Below are 17,710 nucleotides of genomic sequence, written 5' to 3'. Positions count from 1 at the left end.
CACAAGAGAGGAATGGAATGGTTGAAAGGGAAGGTATTGCACTAAATAAAAACAGGACAGGTATATACTGTATCTTTATTTATTGCTAAATGTGAAAGGTGCAATTAACACTTTGAAAGTTAATTTTATGTCTGGCTACAGTATATTAAATTGAATTCCTACCTATTTTTTGTATGTGTACAGTATTTTTTTAATATATATACTGTATATATACAGTATTGTGCAAAAGTCTTAGACACCATATTATATGCCGTACTCATTTTGTTATATATGTTTATCATGTCTGCAGCATAATTATGTACAAAATCATTCAGTATTTACATGCAGTATATAACTTTTAATAAATTAATAAATTAAATAACATTACATGAGAATATATGCATGGCTGTAAAGAAAAAAATATATAGTACAAGACAGACCAGTTTTTAGATGGAAACAAAAAACCTAATGTACGCTCCTTGGATTTGCATAAGAATAGAAAGGAGCAAGTGTAAAAAAGTTACCAGAAGAACTCATATTCTCCAGCAAGGTTAGTAAAACCTAACAACTATTTTACTTTAACCGCTCGAATCAGAGGTGGTGTACAGTAAATTGTCCGTGAAAGTCTTCATGAGAGCCAGTATTATCACGGTGCTTGATAGGTTTTGCAAATGCACTTTGTCATATTGAACTACTGTTTTTGTTACTTAATTATCTAATGCCATATGTAGCATTATTTCATAGTTTTGAAAAAAAAAAATCAAGTAGTGTTCTTAAATGTAGAAAATAAATTCACACACATACACACACACACACACACACACACACAAACACAAACACACAAATATATAGAATATGTTTTTGGTTAAATTATGACATCTATATATTACCTACATTGTCTACACTCTGCTGTTGTTTAACCTTTTAGCTATTTTTTGAAGTCTGAAATGTGTTTCTGTAATATATAACTATATTTTCCTTATCATAGCAACCAGCTTTGACACCTGCTTAACCAATAAAATAACAAATAACTCAATAATCACAGACTGAGCACACCGATCAGCCATAACAGTAAAAATAGGTAAAGCAAAAACATACAAAAAACTTTTTTTTTATTTGCCCCTATTCATCCAAGGTGGCTTTGACCCCATGGGCCATTTTTCCACAGGGCCTCTAGGGGTGAACTGTGGTGTTCAGCACCAGGTTGACAGTGGATCCTTTTTGTCAGTTTCATGATGGGAAATCTGTGGATCATCTCTATTCCATGGGTGCTTGATCAGATTGGGATCTGGGGAGTTTAAAGGCCAGGTCAGCAGCCTTTAGGTCATTGCTTATTGGGCCCCATGCAGGGTGGGCTGTAATGAACTAGGTGTTCCGGTGCTTTTCTATTGTGGCCAACACTGACATTTTTCTGCAATTTGTGCTTTTCTGTGGGATCATATAGGACAGGCTAACCTTTGGTGCCCACAAGCATGGTTGAGCCTTGGGTGCCCATGATCCTGTCACTACTTTGCTAGTATATAGTTCAATTTAATTTACTTGGTGGTCTTTATGTCATAGCTGATCAGGGTAAGCTCTTGCACCAACATGTATCTACAGTTCACACAATCTAAGAAATGTGAAAAGGATGCACATTCACATTTAAAACTTTTTCCGTTTTCCAAACATGTAATTTATCCACAGACATCCTTTTAGAAATCTTCACTGAATCACAAAAACTGGCACAACAGCATTCCAAACATTTATGCCCTTAAATATAGTCAATGTATAGACAGAAACAGAATAAGCACTTACTTTCTGAAGAAAAGCACTTACATTTTCTGAAAAAACTGTAATTGGTGCTTGCTGTGGCAAAAACAGTGGAGTCATGCTAGCAACATGCTTGTCATGCTAGCAACATGCTAATATAATTAGCATCAAGCTAGCAACATGATAATGTTTAAGCATCCCTTTAGCATTCAAGCATGCTAATGAGGTTGCTTGGGGCCGTGGCTTATGAGCATCTTGGTAAATACAAAAGACTGATTGGTTGCCTGGGTTAAATGAGCCCTCCCCTGTGTCTCTATGACAGTGGGAGCCACAGTTAAATTCAGTTTCAAAGTTCCTATGGAACAATTGTATAATAATTGCCCCCTGCTGGGGCATTCTGCTACCCACCCCTTAGAAAAGTCAAGTCAAGCCCCCCATTCCCGAATAAACCGAACGATTTGACACCTCTTTCATGTGTCTACGACAAATGGTGCAGGACTAGTTACGCGACAAAATCTCCATTATAAATCAACGGGACAAATTTGGGCATCTCTTACTGCCTCGGGGGTAAAACTAATACCCTTGTGCAGGGTATACTTTATCATAGCTTGCAAGCCTCTTCAAATGTGGTAAATTTTATGTTTCTACAATATTCGTGCTCTGTGCTTGAATCTGTCTAAGTTGGTCACAATGTTAAGTCTATGGGATTTTTTCCCCCAATATAAGTCAAAAGGGCAAATTTGGTTGCCTGTCATGCCCCAGGGGTAAAACTAATAACCCTGTGCAGGGTAAAATGTGGTAAATTTTATCTTTCTATGAAATTCTAGCTCTATGCTAGAATCCGTCAAAAAAAATTTCATTATCAAATTCAAATAAAACTCAAATTAAAATTTTATTCATCACATACACAGTATAATAAGAAGTGAAATGCTTATACGACCGCTGTTGACCTCAATATTACAAAAAATAAGAGAAAAACGTAAAAAAATTGAAAACTTTTTTTAAAACTTAAGTTTTTTTTTTATTTACATAATATACAGCAATAAGAATAAAAATGAAATATTACAATAAGAGAGAAATATAAAGAAGTTAAAGAATAAATAATAAAAACAAAAAATATATATAGTAAAATTAAATATAATAGAAATGTAATGTGGTGCAGTGTAGAACCGTGTCCAGTTATTGTCAAGATAATGTGCAAGATTGCAGTTCAAGTTCACAGTTTGCAAAATGTGCAAATGTCCCATGTGTAAACGTATGTGTGTGTCCTAGTAAAAAGTAAAAGTTTGCAGTCCTGTGGTGTGGAAAATGTGCAAGCGTGTGAGTGTTAGGTCCTGTGTGGTGTTGTGATTGAGAGCTCGTATAGCCTGCGGGAAGAAGCTCCTCCTCAATCTCTCTGTGTTGGCCTTCAGGGAGCGGAAGCGCCTTTCTGACCGCAACAGAGAGAACAGTCCATTGTTGGGAGGCTAAGGTCTTTCACTATCTACCTGGCCTTGGTCCAGCACCGCTCGTTATAGATCGATTGAAAGTCAGGGAGCTTGGTACAGATGATGCGTTTAGCTGTGTGAACCACCCTCTGTCGGGCTCGCCTGTCCTGCATGGTGCTGCTCCTGAACCAGGTTGAGATGTTTCCCGTCAGGACGCTCTCTATGGTGCAGGAGTAGAAGTTCCTAAGAGGGCAAAGGCCTTTTTCACCATGGTGTTGATGTGACAGGACCATGACAGGTCCTGCGTGCTGTGAACACCGAGGTATCGGAAACTGTCCACTCTCTCGCTCTTGTTGATGGTGGGGTTCTGGTAGTTCCTCTCCTGCTTAGTACAAGTGACCACTATCAAATCCTTTGTCTTGCTGATGTTTAGGAAGAGATTGTTCCTCTGGCACCAGTTCCCCAGATTTTCAACTTTCTCCAGGTAGGCCGTCTTATCATTGTCAAAGATCAGGCCAACCACGACAGTGTTGTCAACAAACTTAATGATGGTGGTGGAGTTTGTAGTGGCTGCGTAGTCATAGGAGGACAAAGAGTACAGCAGGGGGCTCAGAACACAACCCTGGAGGGATCCAGTGCTGAGAGTGAAGGTGGCTGAAACTTGTCTACCCATCATTACTGCCTGTGGTCTGCCAGTTAGGAAGTTGGAGATCCACTGACACAGAGATGAGCCAGGTCCCAGGTGCTCCAGCTTGGTGGTGAGTGTGGAGGGGATTATGCTATTAAATGCTGAGCTGTACTCGACAAAGGGCATTTTAACATAATTTCCCTTCCTAGTGTCCAGGTGAGTGAGTAATGTGTGGAGGAGATGGCACCATCCGTAGAGGATTTCGGGAAGTATGCAAACTGCAGTGGATCCAGTGTGTCAGATAGTAAAGAAAATCTCTGACCAGCCATTCAAAGCACTTCATCACTACTGAGGGGAGGGCTACAGGACAATAGTCATTGAGGGAAGCAGGATGGGGTCCCTTTATAACAGGAACAATGATGGACTACTTAAAGCATGTGGGGATCACCGACTGAGATAAAAAGATGTTGAATATCTCTGTGAAAACAGGTGCTAGTTGGTCTGCCCAGTCTCTAAGGGCTCAACCTGAAATGCTGTCTGGTCCTGCTGCTTTCCTGTTGTTCACTCTCCTGAAGTTCACTGTCCTCATGTCATGCTCGGAGATGATGAACGTGTTTCTGGTGCTGGCAGTGTCTTCCTGTCTGCAGCCAATGGCGTCATTAGCATCGCTAGCGTCTATAGCTGCAGCCTCGAAGCGAGCATAGAATGTGTCTGCCAAAATCATGTCCGCGTTCGTCATACTGGATGCTGGTGCTTTGTAGTCCTTATTGTCCTGAGTCCCTGCCACAGGCTCCTAGAGTCACTCTGTTAGAGCTGTGACTCTCATTTCCTTCCATAGCACTGCTTCGCCTCCCATAGATTATTAAATCTATGGGATTTTTAGGGTGATACCATTGCCCTCTCCCACCTCTCTATGAGAGTCATACCACCCCATTCCCGAATAAGCTGCACAACTTGCCACCTCTTTCTTGGGTCTACAACAAATGGTACGGGAATAGTTATGCACCAAAATCCCCATTATAATTTGCGGACCTCTTGTGTCCCGGTCGTAAAACTTATACCCTCCTGCAGGGTATGTTCTGACACAGTTTGCAAACCTTTTTACTGTACAGTACATGTGGTAAATTTAAGACTTCTACAAAATTCTTGTTCTGCACTACCCATCAAATTTGGTCTTTATGTTAAGCCTATGGGATCATATGTCAATAGGGCAAATTTGGGCGTATCTTGTGCCCCAGGGGTACAACTTATACCTTCTTGCGGGGTATGTTCTGACACAGCTTGCAAACCTATACTTGACCTATACTATACTTCACCTATGAATGTGGTAAATTTTATCTTTCTACAAAATTCTTGCTCTGCGCTACAACCCGTCAAAGTTGGTCTCAATGTTAAGTCTATAGGACTTTTTGGGGCGCTTAATTGGCCCCTGTAGCAATTGTGATTTGAATCATGGACTTCTTAAAAGAGAAATTCTATACCTGTAACAGCAGTCGGCTGACACGTGGAATCAAAAAACTCCTGCAGCGCATTTACATGTTGGAACATACCTAACTGACAAGCTTGCAAATTAAATTATAACTGTAGTAATACTTAATGACATTGGAATTCATAGAAGTGAGGCTGCGCAAGGCTTCAAAAAGACCTCACACTGATTCTCCTTGTCAGGATGACTGGATTTGGATCATACAGGTGTGAATACACCCTGTATGGGTTACTGTACCAAGTGATCACAGCCCAACATGCACACATACACTACAGTAGATTCACACACATTCACACCTAGGGACAATTTAGCATAGCCACTCAACCTACTGGCGTGTCCTTGGGAAGTGGAAAGAAACCTGAGAATCCAAAGGTAACTGAAACAGATGTCCAAACAGATAGTAACTCAGGCTTAGGAATGTACTGGGCACCCTGGAGCATTGAGGTGGCTCTATTTTCCTAAATATTTAATCATTTTAAAATATTTAAATAAATATTACTAATTATTTTACAGTTGGTTACAATGACAGCTTTTTCATAATGACCGCCTCAGGCGACATGTTGAAACAGATTGATTTAAAGCGCCAAATGCACGTGCTCAGAGATTAGTAACTACAGTAAAATGCATTTGCTCTGATATCTGCACTGAGAAGACAAAGAGGGAGGGATAAGGGTGGATGCAGACAGTGACAACGCCCATGTCAGAGCAGCAACAAAATGTAATTATCCATGGCCATCTTTCTCAACCCAGCAGATTCATGTTCCTTTACCGACTGGCATTACCACAAGAAAATCAATCACAAATTAGGATCAGAGCAAACACAGACTATGCAGAAGATGATGAAACATGAAGGCATTGCTAGTGCTCTAGCAGAGCACCCTCATATTTAATACAAGAAACAACACACATTCTTATCAACTCAAAACACTTTTTGACAGTTAAATCAAATGAACTGCCTTTGTTTAGATTAATGCTTACATCAGTGCTCATCAGTCTGCTACAATTATTTGTTTGATATAAGGATAGACAGATCTGTTGTCTTATTATTGAGGTTGTGTATAATATAAATGTCATGATCAGATACTGTATATATTGAGAGGCCACAGAAAATTCATGCTTTCCAATTTGTCACATGAACAAGTTAATAAACAAACAAAAACATGATCAAACTGAGACTTTTTTTATTTTACAGAACAATTATCAGAGCAAAATTACACTACCCCTCCCCCCCTAATCACTAGTGATTAAATACCATCAAGGTAGAAAGTTTTCCTAGTATGCCGGAGCCATGATTAAACTGCGCCCTTCATGTCTGACATGCTGGCTTCCCAGGAATTCCTTTAGTAGCCCCAACCTGTGGAAATGGCATTGTTCAAGACGTTGTTCTTGGAGTAAGGTCAAGATTGTAACAGGGAATGTGGCAATAACTCCCAGCCGAATACCTGTAATATGCAAGTGGTGTTGGTAAATGATTGTGGAGACAGTTTTCACAGACAGATGTGTCTTTTCTGCATTATGTTTGTATACAGGAATACCTGCCAGACAAGAATAGATACATGAAGCTACAGTGGAGACAGATACTTACGGTACAGAGCCTACAGAGTTCAATGCAGTCTCAGATATCTGATTTTGGTTGACAAGAATGGAAACTAATGGGATATTTTGCAGCTGTAGCTCATTTGCCCAAAGTGTTGTGCATTCTGATATGCTTTACTGCTCACCAAGGTTGTGAAGAGTGGTTATTTGAGCCAGTGTAGCTTTTCCAAACAGCTCGATCCAGGCTGATCATTCTCCTTTGATCTATCATCAACAAAATGTTTTTATCCACAGAACTGCTGCTCGCTGGATGTTTTTTGTTTTTCCTGCTTTTCTGTGTGAACACTAGCCTATTGTGCGTGAAAATCCCAGGCGATCCATGCCACTGAGATCACATTTATCCTCATTCTGATGTTTGATGTGAACATCAACATGACCTGTATATGCTGGATTTTATGGATTGTGCTTCTGCTTTGAAATGAATGTGTATGTTTCTGATATGTCTACCACTTTTTTTTTTTTATGATCCCGGAAAAAAAAAAAACTATAATTTAGGCCATGACCACATTGGGTATAGATCTTAATACAGATACACTCTGGAACAGTTATAGCACTAAATGGATACATAAAATACCACCTGCATTACATGCCTAACATACACTAAGTGTTCACTTTAATTGTTACTGCTGTGTTGATTTTTAATAATGTCTGATCAGTCTTGATGCTACAATGATTCCTTTCCACTGGTTGGTGACAAAATGCATAGCTGTCAGTAATGTCATAACCAGAAGGACAAATGAGACTTTAAAGTGGCCATATAAGACAGTTATCATATATTGTATAAAATATTTGAAATGGTGTTTGATCTGTCTAAAATTAATTTAAATGAAATAAATGATCCAGTGAAAGGATTAAAAATTTCTAATTATTTGTCCAACATGAAAACTTTGCTGTACTGAACATTGACACGATTAAGAAGCACTTTAAGAAGCACACAGTGATACTGGTTCAAGTTATTTAAAAAAAAAAAAAAAAGCACTGCACCAATAATATTTATGGCATTTGGCAGACACCCTTATTTAGAGCGACTTACATTTATCTCATTATACCTCTGAGCAGGTGAGGGTTAAGTTCCTGCAAAGGAACAAACAGTTGCTCGGTGATATGGGGTATAAACGTGTGACCTGATCCAGAGTCAAATGTCTTAAACTCCAAGCTAACAAAAATTAAATCGTAAAGCAACCATCTATATATAATGTAAAGTGTATGACAACTAAACATCAAAAGCATTTTGATTTTGACTCCTAAAATTCTTCCCTTCAACCAGGAACATAAGAACTGTGGACACACGCTTGCTCAAAGAAGACTTCTTATGCCGAGACTGTCTGAAATACGTTGTGGTTCCAGTAGAGATGGCACTCAACTGCTCAGAGAGCAACCAGGTCTCCCACAGGAAAGCGAAGCCATTGATTGCAAGAAGCAAGAGCACCCATGCTTCCCTCATTGCTACTGATCTCCAGCTCTCCTCCACCTCCAACCTCCAGTGAAGGTAATACACAGCAGTGCTGACGAAGAAGAGCTGGGCCACCATCATGGCAAGAACAAACAGTAAGAAGACACGGTGGTTGCTCTGGCCCACACAGCGGTTTAGGAAAAGGCAGTGGTGGTCATAATCCATGACACAAATATCACACAGACGACAGTGCTTGCAGCTGGCAACTTGGAACAGCTAAAATTATGTAAAGGAATAGAATGAGACAGGAGAAATCAATGTAATAGATTTAGTAATATCTGATTAAGAAAAACAATTTTTTTTTTAAAAAAAAAACAAAAAAACAACACCATACATCTGCTATATAATTTTCTCACCTCGCAGTAAATACAAAATCGTCCGGGATTCTGATTAGACTCCACCAAGTCCGCTATGCTGGAGAATCCAGGATCTGCATCAGATGCCTGCAGTCGGCCTGGATCTTGGGTTAGAAGTTTCCAAAAAAGCCAGAGAAGCACAGAGACATGGAGAACCGAAACATTTAAGAAAGCATAAGCTGGCCAAATATGTAATAGGTCAAGGGCAACCTTAATGTAGTGTGAATCAGAACAATCAAAACACCTTTTAATGTAGTTTGTATGTACAGTATATATATATATATATATATATATATATATATATATATATACACACAGTACAATGCCATGAAAAAAGTATTTGCCACTTTCACCCCCAATTAATTAATTATTTGGGGGACATTTGTCACACATAAATTAATTCAGATCATCAAACAAATGTTAATATTGCACAAAGATAACCAGAGTAAATACAAAATGCATTTAGTGATAAAATTATGTTTTCATTTATTAAAAGAATAAATCTATCCAAATCCTTTAAAAATCAAATAACACCAATGGTAATAATAATAAAAAAAAGAAAAAATAAGTAAGGGCAAATACTCTTTCATTGCAGTTTATATGAGCTTTTGCCAGTGAAGGATATTAGGCAGAATTCTATAGTAGAAGCACACTAAGGTATGAAATATGGCTGCAGTCAAAGTGCCAAGATAGACGGGATTTGGTAACCTAAATGAAGAAGATAAAAAAAAGATTAAGGAAAAAAATTAGGTCCAAATACATGATAATCAAATAGCACAATAGCACAAGATTGTAACATAACCCTCTGACCTCTGATAGTCACTAATTCTGTGGTACTGAGACAAGGTGACTTTTGCCAGCAAGGGAAAGAACAGCCCACAGAGCAAGCCTCCATGTTCTCCTAGGGCTGCAGCTATGAGCAGAACCACTGCCCCACTGATGCTCGGGAAGAAAAGCATCCAGTAGAACATCACTGTATTGAAAATATATAAAAAAAAACATGGTATCTATCAGAGTAGAAATTCACACATACTCAGGTGTACTGTATTTTGTGTGTGTGTGTGTGTGTGTGTGTGTGTGTGTGTGTGTGTGTGTTAATGTGAGTGTGAACGGGGAAGTGATTAAAGTTACCATACGATTCTTTGGGTTTCTGATTCCTAGGTATATTGATGAACTGTGTTAACATTTTGGAGAGCTGCTGATGTCTGAAATATAAAGATTGATATACAAATTGAAAAAGACAAATAGAAAAAAGGTGCAAATTTATTTCTTGTAGCTCATAGGTTCTCTGCTCAAAAGTACTTAACATAATTAATACTGAACAATGGTGATAAACACACCTAAAAGTTGTTCCACGACTGCAAAGATCCACAGGTGTAAGTCCAGCGTGGTTCTTCATATGTAAAATGTGGAGTCCTGTGCTGCGCAGTATTAGCCAGCAGACATCAATCGCACCTTTTTCAGCAGCCACATGTAGCGCTGTTGCCCCCTGGTGGTCAACTGCATCTGACAAACATCTCTGGTTAAGTAGAGAGAAAAAATAAATGTAAAAAAAAAAAAAAATATATATATATATATATATATATATATATATATATATATACACACACACACACACCTATATATATGTAGGGAGTACGTCATGATGGCCCTTATTACACTTTTCTTTTTTTATTCTTTTTCCCCGCACTTCTCTTTCTCTCTTTTTTTTTAATTTTACTTAAAATTTAAGCATTTCTATATAGGATTTATGTGATAGGAGTCACATAAATCAAATATATTTTGTGATAACATTTTTTCCAAACTGACAAATCTGTATTTACAAACCATTCTCCATTTGTGAACATGTGACTTGGTTGTTTTACATCTGCGCAGTGTGCATGTGTACATGCTACATCGCTGACTATGCTATAATAAAATGATTGCACAATTACAACGGGCTTATCAGATTTACCATAACTTACCTTTGGAATGCAATAACCTGAGGCAATATTAATGTTTTAAAATTTGTTCCATTCCTTTTGACAGTACCAGTCAAAAGTTTAGATACAAGTTTGGATTTATTTTTTTATGTTTTAGAACAATACTGTATTTATTAAAAATTATGAAATAACATATATAGCATTAGGTAAGAAGTAACAGCAACAAGAGGCAGTTGTTCTTTTAAGACGCAGAACAGTTCTTGCCAGAACAGTATTATCAAGTGCATTTGCAAAACCCATCAAGCACCATGATGAAACCGGCTCTTGTGAAGACCTTCCCAGGAAAGTAAGACCAAAACGTCCCTCTGCTGCAAAGGAGAAGTTCATTTAGAGTTACCAGCCTCAAAAATCACCAATTAACAGCACCTCAGATTTGAGCCGTTATGAAGGCATTACAGAGCATAAATAGCAGATACATCTCATTATCAATTGCATATTTTAGATGCCCTTTAGCATTGTTTTACAATATAGAAAGAAATAAAAGTCAGGAAAAACCATGGAGTTAGAAAGTGTGCCCAAACATTTGACTGGTAGTGTGTAGACTGGTAGTGAGCAGCAGGCAAAGCCCACATTCAAAACAAGTTACAAATGCACTTTAAGCAAGAAAACACATCTGATATTGTTGTGACTTAAAACAACAAAACTTTGTCTCGTTAATAATTGCTTCTAAGTCATTCCGAATTGTCTCTGTGTTGTTTTTCACACCTAAGGCAAGCTACAAAGCTAACTGTCTTCTCATACCAGGATAAATCCCTCTGTAACCCCTAATCAAGGGCAGTACTTTGTGTGTCGAACAAGGGAATGTACGCTAGTCCACTAGTTTTTAATTTAATGCTGTTTGGGATTTAACCTCAAAACTTAAAAGAGCTGATATTCTAAGTCAGAATAAGTGGAAATATAAAAAGAAACTTACAGGATTTACAGAACTGTCCACCATCTCCATGGTTTATTCCCCTCACCTTTTTGCTACATAGTACAGATAAGAATGTAAGACTTTAAAAAGGCTTTCACTCCTTTTTAATTACTGTGTCCTTGTCCCTACGACACATCACAGATGTGCTGATAACCAGCACAACAGCACAAATTCAACAAAGTGTGGTCATCTAGTGAACACATGCTCTACTAGAAACAATTTGGCATAAAGGAAATCAAAACTTTTTTATTTAATATATTGTTACTTTCCAATTTAAATACACTTACGTTGTTTCGTAGCAGGTACTTAACCACATCTGTATTCCCCGTGGACGCTGCCATGTGTAGTGGAGTGATCAATGAGTTATCAGCATCTGAGAACCGGAACATGTTCGTCTCCCACAGGTACTGCATGGCAACACTGATCATCAGACAGCAGTAAAAAAAATCAGGATCAGTGCTATGAGATATTGCCAGTGTTTACTCTCAGTCCCAACAATGCTGCTTTGATTATTTCTAACTCTCAGAACACCACAGAGATTACAGAACTGATGAGCATAAAATGTAAAGCAAAATAAACAGAACACTGAGTTACTTACATGCTTCCTCCACTGACTGCATGATGCAGTGATGTTTTTCCCTGCTGATCTACAATGCGCAGGTCTGCACCATGCTGCAACATTTTGTGCATGATCTTGACGTTACCATGTCTGTTACAATAAATAAATAAAAATAATCATAATATATAGTACATACTGCACCAGTTGCTAGATAAACGTGGATGGAAAATGTGCTGTACAGTACAGTATACAATACCACATCCTCCCATTACATGTACTGTACTTCACATAATGTGAAATGGATGGACATCGTATCAAGTAGAGCTAACATACCTACCGGCAAGCAAAGTGAAATGGAGTTTGTCCGGCATCACATGGTATGTTGGTGTTGGCGCCACCGTTCAGGAGGAGATCAGCTATCGGCAGATTCCCATGAAGAGCTGCAAAATGAAGGGCAGTAAATCCACCCCACCCTGAAAAGGAAACAAATAAAGATTTTTTTTTTACTGACTATGTGTAATACACTCCACCCAACAAATAAAAACAAATAAAAAAACAGTCAATTACAAAAATGCTTAACTGAATGATTTACAGTGGAACCTCGGATTACAAGCATAATTCGTTCCGGAAGTGGGCTCCTATTCCAAAACGCTCATAAAAACATTTTTATTGTCCCATAAGAAATAATGGAAACTCAAATTATTTGTTTTATAGCCAAAAAAAATTAATACATAAAAATAATGAATACAAAATATAAAGTAAAAATAAAACAAATTAACCTGCATTTTACCTTTTAAAAAAGTAAAAATAAATTCCGACAGCTAAGTGCTTCCGTTTGTGCACGCAGGCTCTGTGTGAAAACCAAGACAATGCTCATCTTATTAAGTCAAAATTTATTAAAAATCTTTGCTCGTCTTGCGGAACACTTGTAAAACGTGGTACTCGTAATCCGAGGTTCCACTGTATCTATTTTCCGTAACCATTTTATCCTGATCAAGATCAAGGCCACTGCAAGTCCAGTCTAAAATGAAACAAAACGCCACAAACACAAACTGTAAAACGTCTTCCTTTTATGCTGGAAGGTAAAGTGCAGAGTAGAATTGATTCGTTATGACTGTTTTTAGTGCTACACATGCAGTATTGTTTAATATTGTATTGTATATATAAAATGTCTGTGAAATATTATTGTTCCACTTATTAATACTTTTTTACTTGGCTGATGTTGTATTGTATTCATATATTTTATATATCAATGCTGAGTTGTAAATTGTAACACTCTGGCACTAAAGTTTCCTTCTAGATTAATAACATTTTACAGAGTGTCTATTTGCACCCTGGTGAAAACAGCCACACGACAGCTATCGTACCCACCCAACTCCCCAAAGACGGAAAAACTTCTGGGGTGTTTTTACTGACAAGCATACACAACTGCTCAAAAGTTTAGGATCGCTTTTTAACTCCATGGTCGCTCCTGGTTTCTTTTTATTTGATACTGAGATGTGTCTGATACTGCTTTCATAACGGCTCTAATCTGAGGTGCTGTTAATTGGTGATTCTTGAGGCTTGTAACTCTGGTAACTAAACGAACCAAATGATTATTTTCTGAGAAGGTCTTTATGAGATAAACCAGTTTCATCATGGTGCTTGATGGGTTTTGCAAATGCACTTGACAATACTGTTCTTGCAAGAACTGTTCCAGAACAGCTGACCAGCAGTATTGTTGTAGAATGTAGAAAATAAATCACTAAACAAAAAACAAAGAAAATGATCTGAAACTTTTGAGCCATAGTGTACGTAAAGAGGCAGAAGTAATACACTGAAACGTACAGTATAGATGAATGGAGTCTCTACTGTACCTCTCCAAAACAAAACGTGTTTACCATGTAATAGTAAAAGTAAATGTAAATAGAGGCAAATAGGATTTAGGTGTGATTTTACAACACCTGGGTGTAAACAGAATGGCTAGCTCTAAACACCTGGGAGTGAACAGCATCTGCCAAATCTGATCTCATCTTATCCTATTACATCTTAATAGTGAATATTCCTTATTTTTCATTCTTTACAGATTGGAATACACCGAATACACCCAAGCATACCTACTCCTTTCTACTTTGGACATCTATTTATTAAAAGATGGATAAAAAAATCTTTTTTATTATGTATTATGCTTTTTTGGTGCAGCAGTTTATTTTTCAGCACACAGACTGCAGAATAGTTTTTTATTAGTATAATTTAAGTTGGTAAAATATTGCCATTCATCGATAATCCTACAGGTGGTGGCACTCTGCAATAATCTTACACCATCATTTTTGTTCTGCACAACTGTAATTAGTATTCAATACATATGCAGTAAAGATTATTAAGAGGTTATTAAGTGGTTATAATTACCAATTTTTTCATTTAATATTACCATGATTATTTATTGTTGTTGTTGTTGCTGCTGCTGTTATTGTTGTTGTTTTCTCTTTTTTTTCTGCACAACTGTAGCACATTTAAATCAATAGGACACATCAAATATAAATAAATGACTTAATAAACAGTTAATAAGTGAAAATCAGTGATAACCAACGCACAACCTTTTCTTTCTTTAACTACTTTTATCATCAAGAACAACAAGAACAACAATAATAATAATAATAATAATAATAATAATAACAAAAACAACAACAACATAAGAACAACAAGGGAGCGCAATGTAAATGCGGATGTCCCACACACAGGTCTGATGAGCACCGCTTTGTAGAGCGCCACACAGAGGCCTGAGTGATGAGTGCAGCTGTGAGGAGCAGAACTCACCTCTCTGTGTCAGGATGCTCCGGTCCAGTTCCATTAGCAGCGCCACTTGTTCCCCATCTCCCCTCTGAACCGCCTCAAACACACCGCTGTCTCCAGCCACCAGCGGCATTATACAACAGTCAAAACACAAAACTATTTAATAAAACTCATCCGCCATGAAGCCCGCGTGTTCCCCAGTCTGCGACCAACAGCCGCAACAAGTCCACACCAATCAACACCGGAACACAATATACACAGTGAAATGAACCGATTACACCCTGACCAGAACTTGATTCAACAGAGCCCCGCCCCTTGCTTCTGATTGGGCTAACACGTCCGCGTGACTACCGTTCGCCAATATAGACGTTTTAACCGAACTTCAAAATACAAGTCTACACAATAAACGTTGACATATTAGCATGATTACCACTAATCTTTAATAGGTAGATAAGCAAACAAACACGCAAATACACCCATTGATAGTCTGTAAAACAAATAAGGCGTCATGTCAAAAAGACATGTTAATAGCAACATTCACTGTTGCTATTACCTGGGTGATTTTTACACACAGTGTAAATCTATTATTACCTAATACATTTATATATTCCAAATTTGCACTTTGTCAGGCCTCTACCTGCAGACCTGTCCAACTTGGGTGTCCCACTTGAAGACTAAGCTCCTGATGGTATAACTCTTATGGGCTATAGAACAGATCATATTATGTTTTTTTGTTATAGTAAATGAACAGCTCTCTTCTCTCCAATCCACTCTACAACAACAGTCTCCTATTTCCCTTTGGAAAAACTTTCACAAATTCATCCATAAACTACAGTGTGGGGCGGGGCTTTACGTAAGGGTCTTTCAGACAACGGTCATTTGTCTTCAGTCTGTCAAATTCAGCGGACGTGGACTCATCGCTGTGCTTGTTGTAACAAAAAAAAACGCTGCAGCTTCTTTAAAGTGTTTCCACTCCTTGACCGCTGAACTCCGACACGACACTACGTTAGGCTACGTCTTGACTTGTTTGCATACGGACGGTGATTGGATGTTTACCGAGGGCTCAGGGGAGGAGTGTGTGTGTGTGTGTGTGTGTGTGTATGCGCTACAGCCAGTGAATAATAATACACACAGCAGCAGAGTGACAGAGATATGATTTAAATCTAATACCGTATTATGTAGTCTCCCTTTTTCGGCGGATTTTTCCACTACCGCAAATCATTTTATAAACTTGTAATATATTTAATTTGTAAGGATACTAACAAGTGCTTTCTCAACATTTCAAAATTTTTATTTGAGGGGGCAAGACATTCACCTGAGGGGGCGCTGCCCCCTCTTGCCCCCGCCCCCCCCCCCCCCCCCCCCCATAGGGCCGGCCTGGGCCCTAAGTCTCATGGGATAGGCTCCAGGACCCTGTATACAGAATAAAGCGGTTTAGACAGTGAGTGAGTAAGTATTTCAAATTATATTACATTGTAATAAAAAAACTACATTGTATTTCATTGTGTTACATTTCAAATACAGACTTATTTGACCAATTACCAGCTGTCTGAGCTGATCGAACCAGTGTCCCAATTTCCCTTAAGGGTAAGCTATTTTCCAGGTTCCTTATTACTTCACTAAACAGAGGACTTGAGTACTTGAGCATTGTCAGTGGATATTACAAGAATAGGGAAATAGTGGCACAGCAGAGACGTCACCTGTATCGGTAACCCTGCTTCGGGCCTCTGTGCGATCCTGAGCTTGCTGTCTGCTTGGAGTTGCTCTGTGCATCTATTCCCCTCATAATGATATATAAATACTGTAGGAATCTGGATGAACTACTAAAATTTAGCATTGATTTGGTTGAGTAGGTGAATGTGTGTTTACTAGAAAAAAAAAACTTGACTTTCATCAGCGCTTGTTCATACAGGAATTTATTTTTAAAATAAAGAATTTATTTATTAATAATTCTGCTACTATATATATATATATATATATATATATATATATATATATATATATATATATATATATAAAGGGGGTTGTGGTCCTGGTGGCATGGTGGCTTAATGGGTAGCACCTCCAATGTCGAGGGTTCAATTTCTCCCTACCTAATTCTTTTTTGATGGATTTAACCTATAACCTATTAGTTCATTATTTTTATATAAATTATTTATCATTATTTATTTTTGTTCAACTTGCATATTTACTGGAATCTGGATATATGGATCTGATCTTAATTTAAATTAAAATTTCTTTTGTGTGTGTACTACTACTACTAAAATTCCATATCTATAATACAATATAATACAATTCATTGTTATAATACAATGTCATTATGTGCTATGTATTATTTTTGAGGTAAAGAAGTGAACATTTCTTACAGGAATACTTAACAATCGAGAATAATTAAATTTTATTTTATTACATTTAAATATATTATATTAAATTTCCACCCAAATGTTCATCATGGAGGAATCTTGTCAATATATACTGAGTTAAGGTAAATCCCAGCATGTTTGGTCTGTAAGAAAATGACCAGATGTGATATGGTTGTTGCTATTCTTGTTGTTGTTTGCCTTAAGATTTATGCATGAGATAGACACTAAGTGAGAATACATGTCAAGCGCTGTAACTGGGTTAATAACTGTTTTATTATTATAATATAATATAATATAATATAATATAATATAATATAATATAATATAATATAATATAATATAATATAATATAATATTAAACTTATTAGTTTGTTTTGTTTGGGTTTTTATTTGACTGTGTAGCCATTATTATTTCAACTTGTGAATCTTACTTTGCAAACCACATGG

At 37.5% G+C, this 17,710-nt stretch overlaps 1 protein-coding gene across 2 annotated transcripts; it reads right to left on the bottom strand.

The window, feature by feature from the left end:
* Window positions 1-7,710: 7,710 nt before the first annotated feature.
* On the bottom strand, window positions 7,711-15,196 carry si:ch211-223a10.1 (uncharacterized). 2 transcript variants are annotated; one of them, XM_053501487.1, is made up of 10 exons: window positions 14,925-15,196; window positions 12,462-12,601; window positions 12,168-12,278; window positions 11,857-11,989; window positions 10,015-10,193; window positions 9,806-9,879; window positions 9,485-9,647; window positions 9,300-9,382; window positions 8,675-8,865; window positions 7,711-8,534 (listed from the first exon to the last, which is right to left on the bottom strand). In XM_053501487.1, the coding sequence occupies exons 2-10, from the start codon at window positions 12,497-12,499 to the stop codon at window positions 8,079-8,081; spliced, it is 1,428 nt and encodes a 475-aa protein (XP_053357462.1). In that variant the 5' UTR covers window positions 12,500-12,601; window positions 14,925-15,196; the 3' UTR covers window positions 7,711-8,078. The 2 variants fall into 2 exon arrangements, with proteins under 2 accessions (XP_053357462.1, XP_053357461.1); XM_053501486.1 differs by having other exon boundaries at window positions 12,466-12,601.
* Between the last annotated feature and the right edge of the window lie 2,514 nt (window positions 15,197-17,710).

The sequence above is a fragment of the Clarias gariepinus genome, chromosome 8 (genome assembly GCF_024256425.1).
Source record: "Clarias gariepinus isolate MV-2021 ecotype Netherlands chromosome 8, CGAR_prim_01v2, whole genome shotgun sequence".
Classification (NCBI taxonomy): domain Eukaryota; kingdom Metazoa; phylum Chordata; class Actinopteri; order Siluriformes; family Clariidae; genus Clarias; species Clarias gariepinus.
The sequence above is the reverse complement of the archived record's forward strand: the minus strand, read 5'-3'. Positions and strand labels throughout refer to the sequence as shown.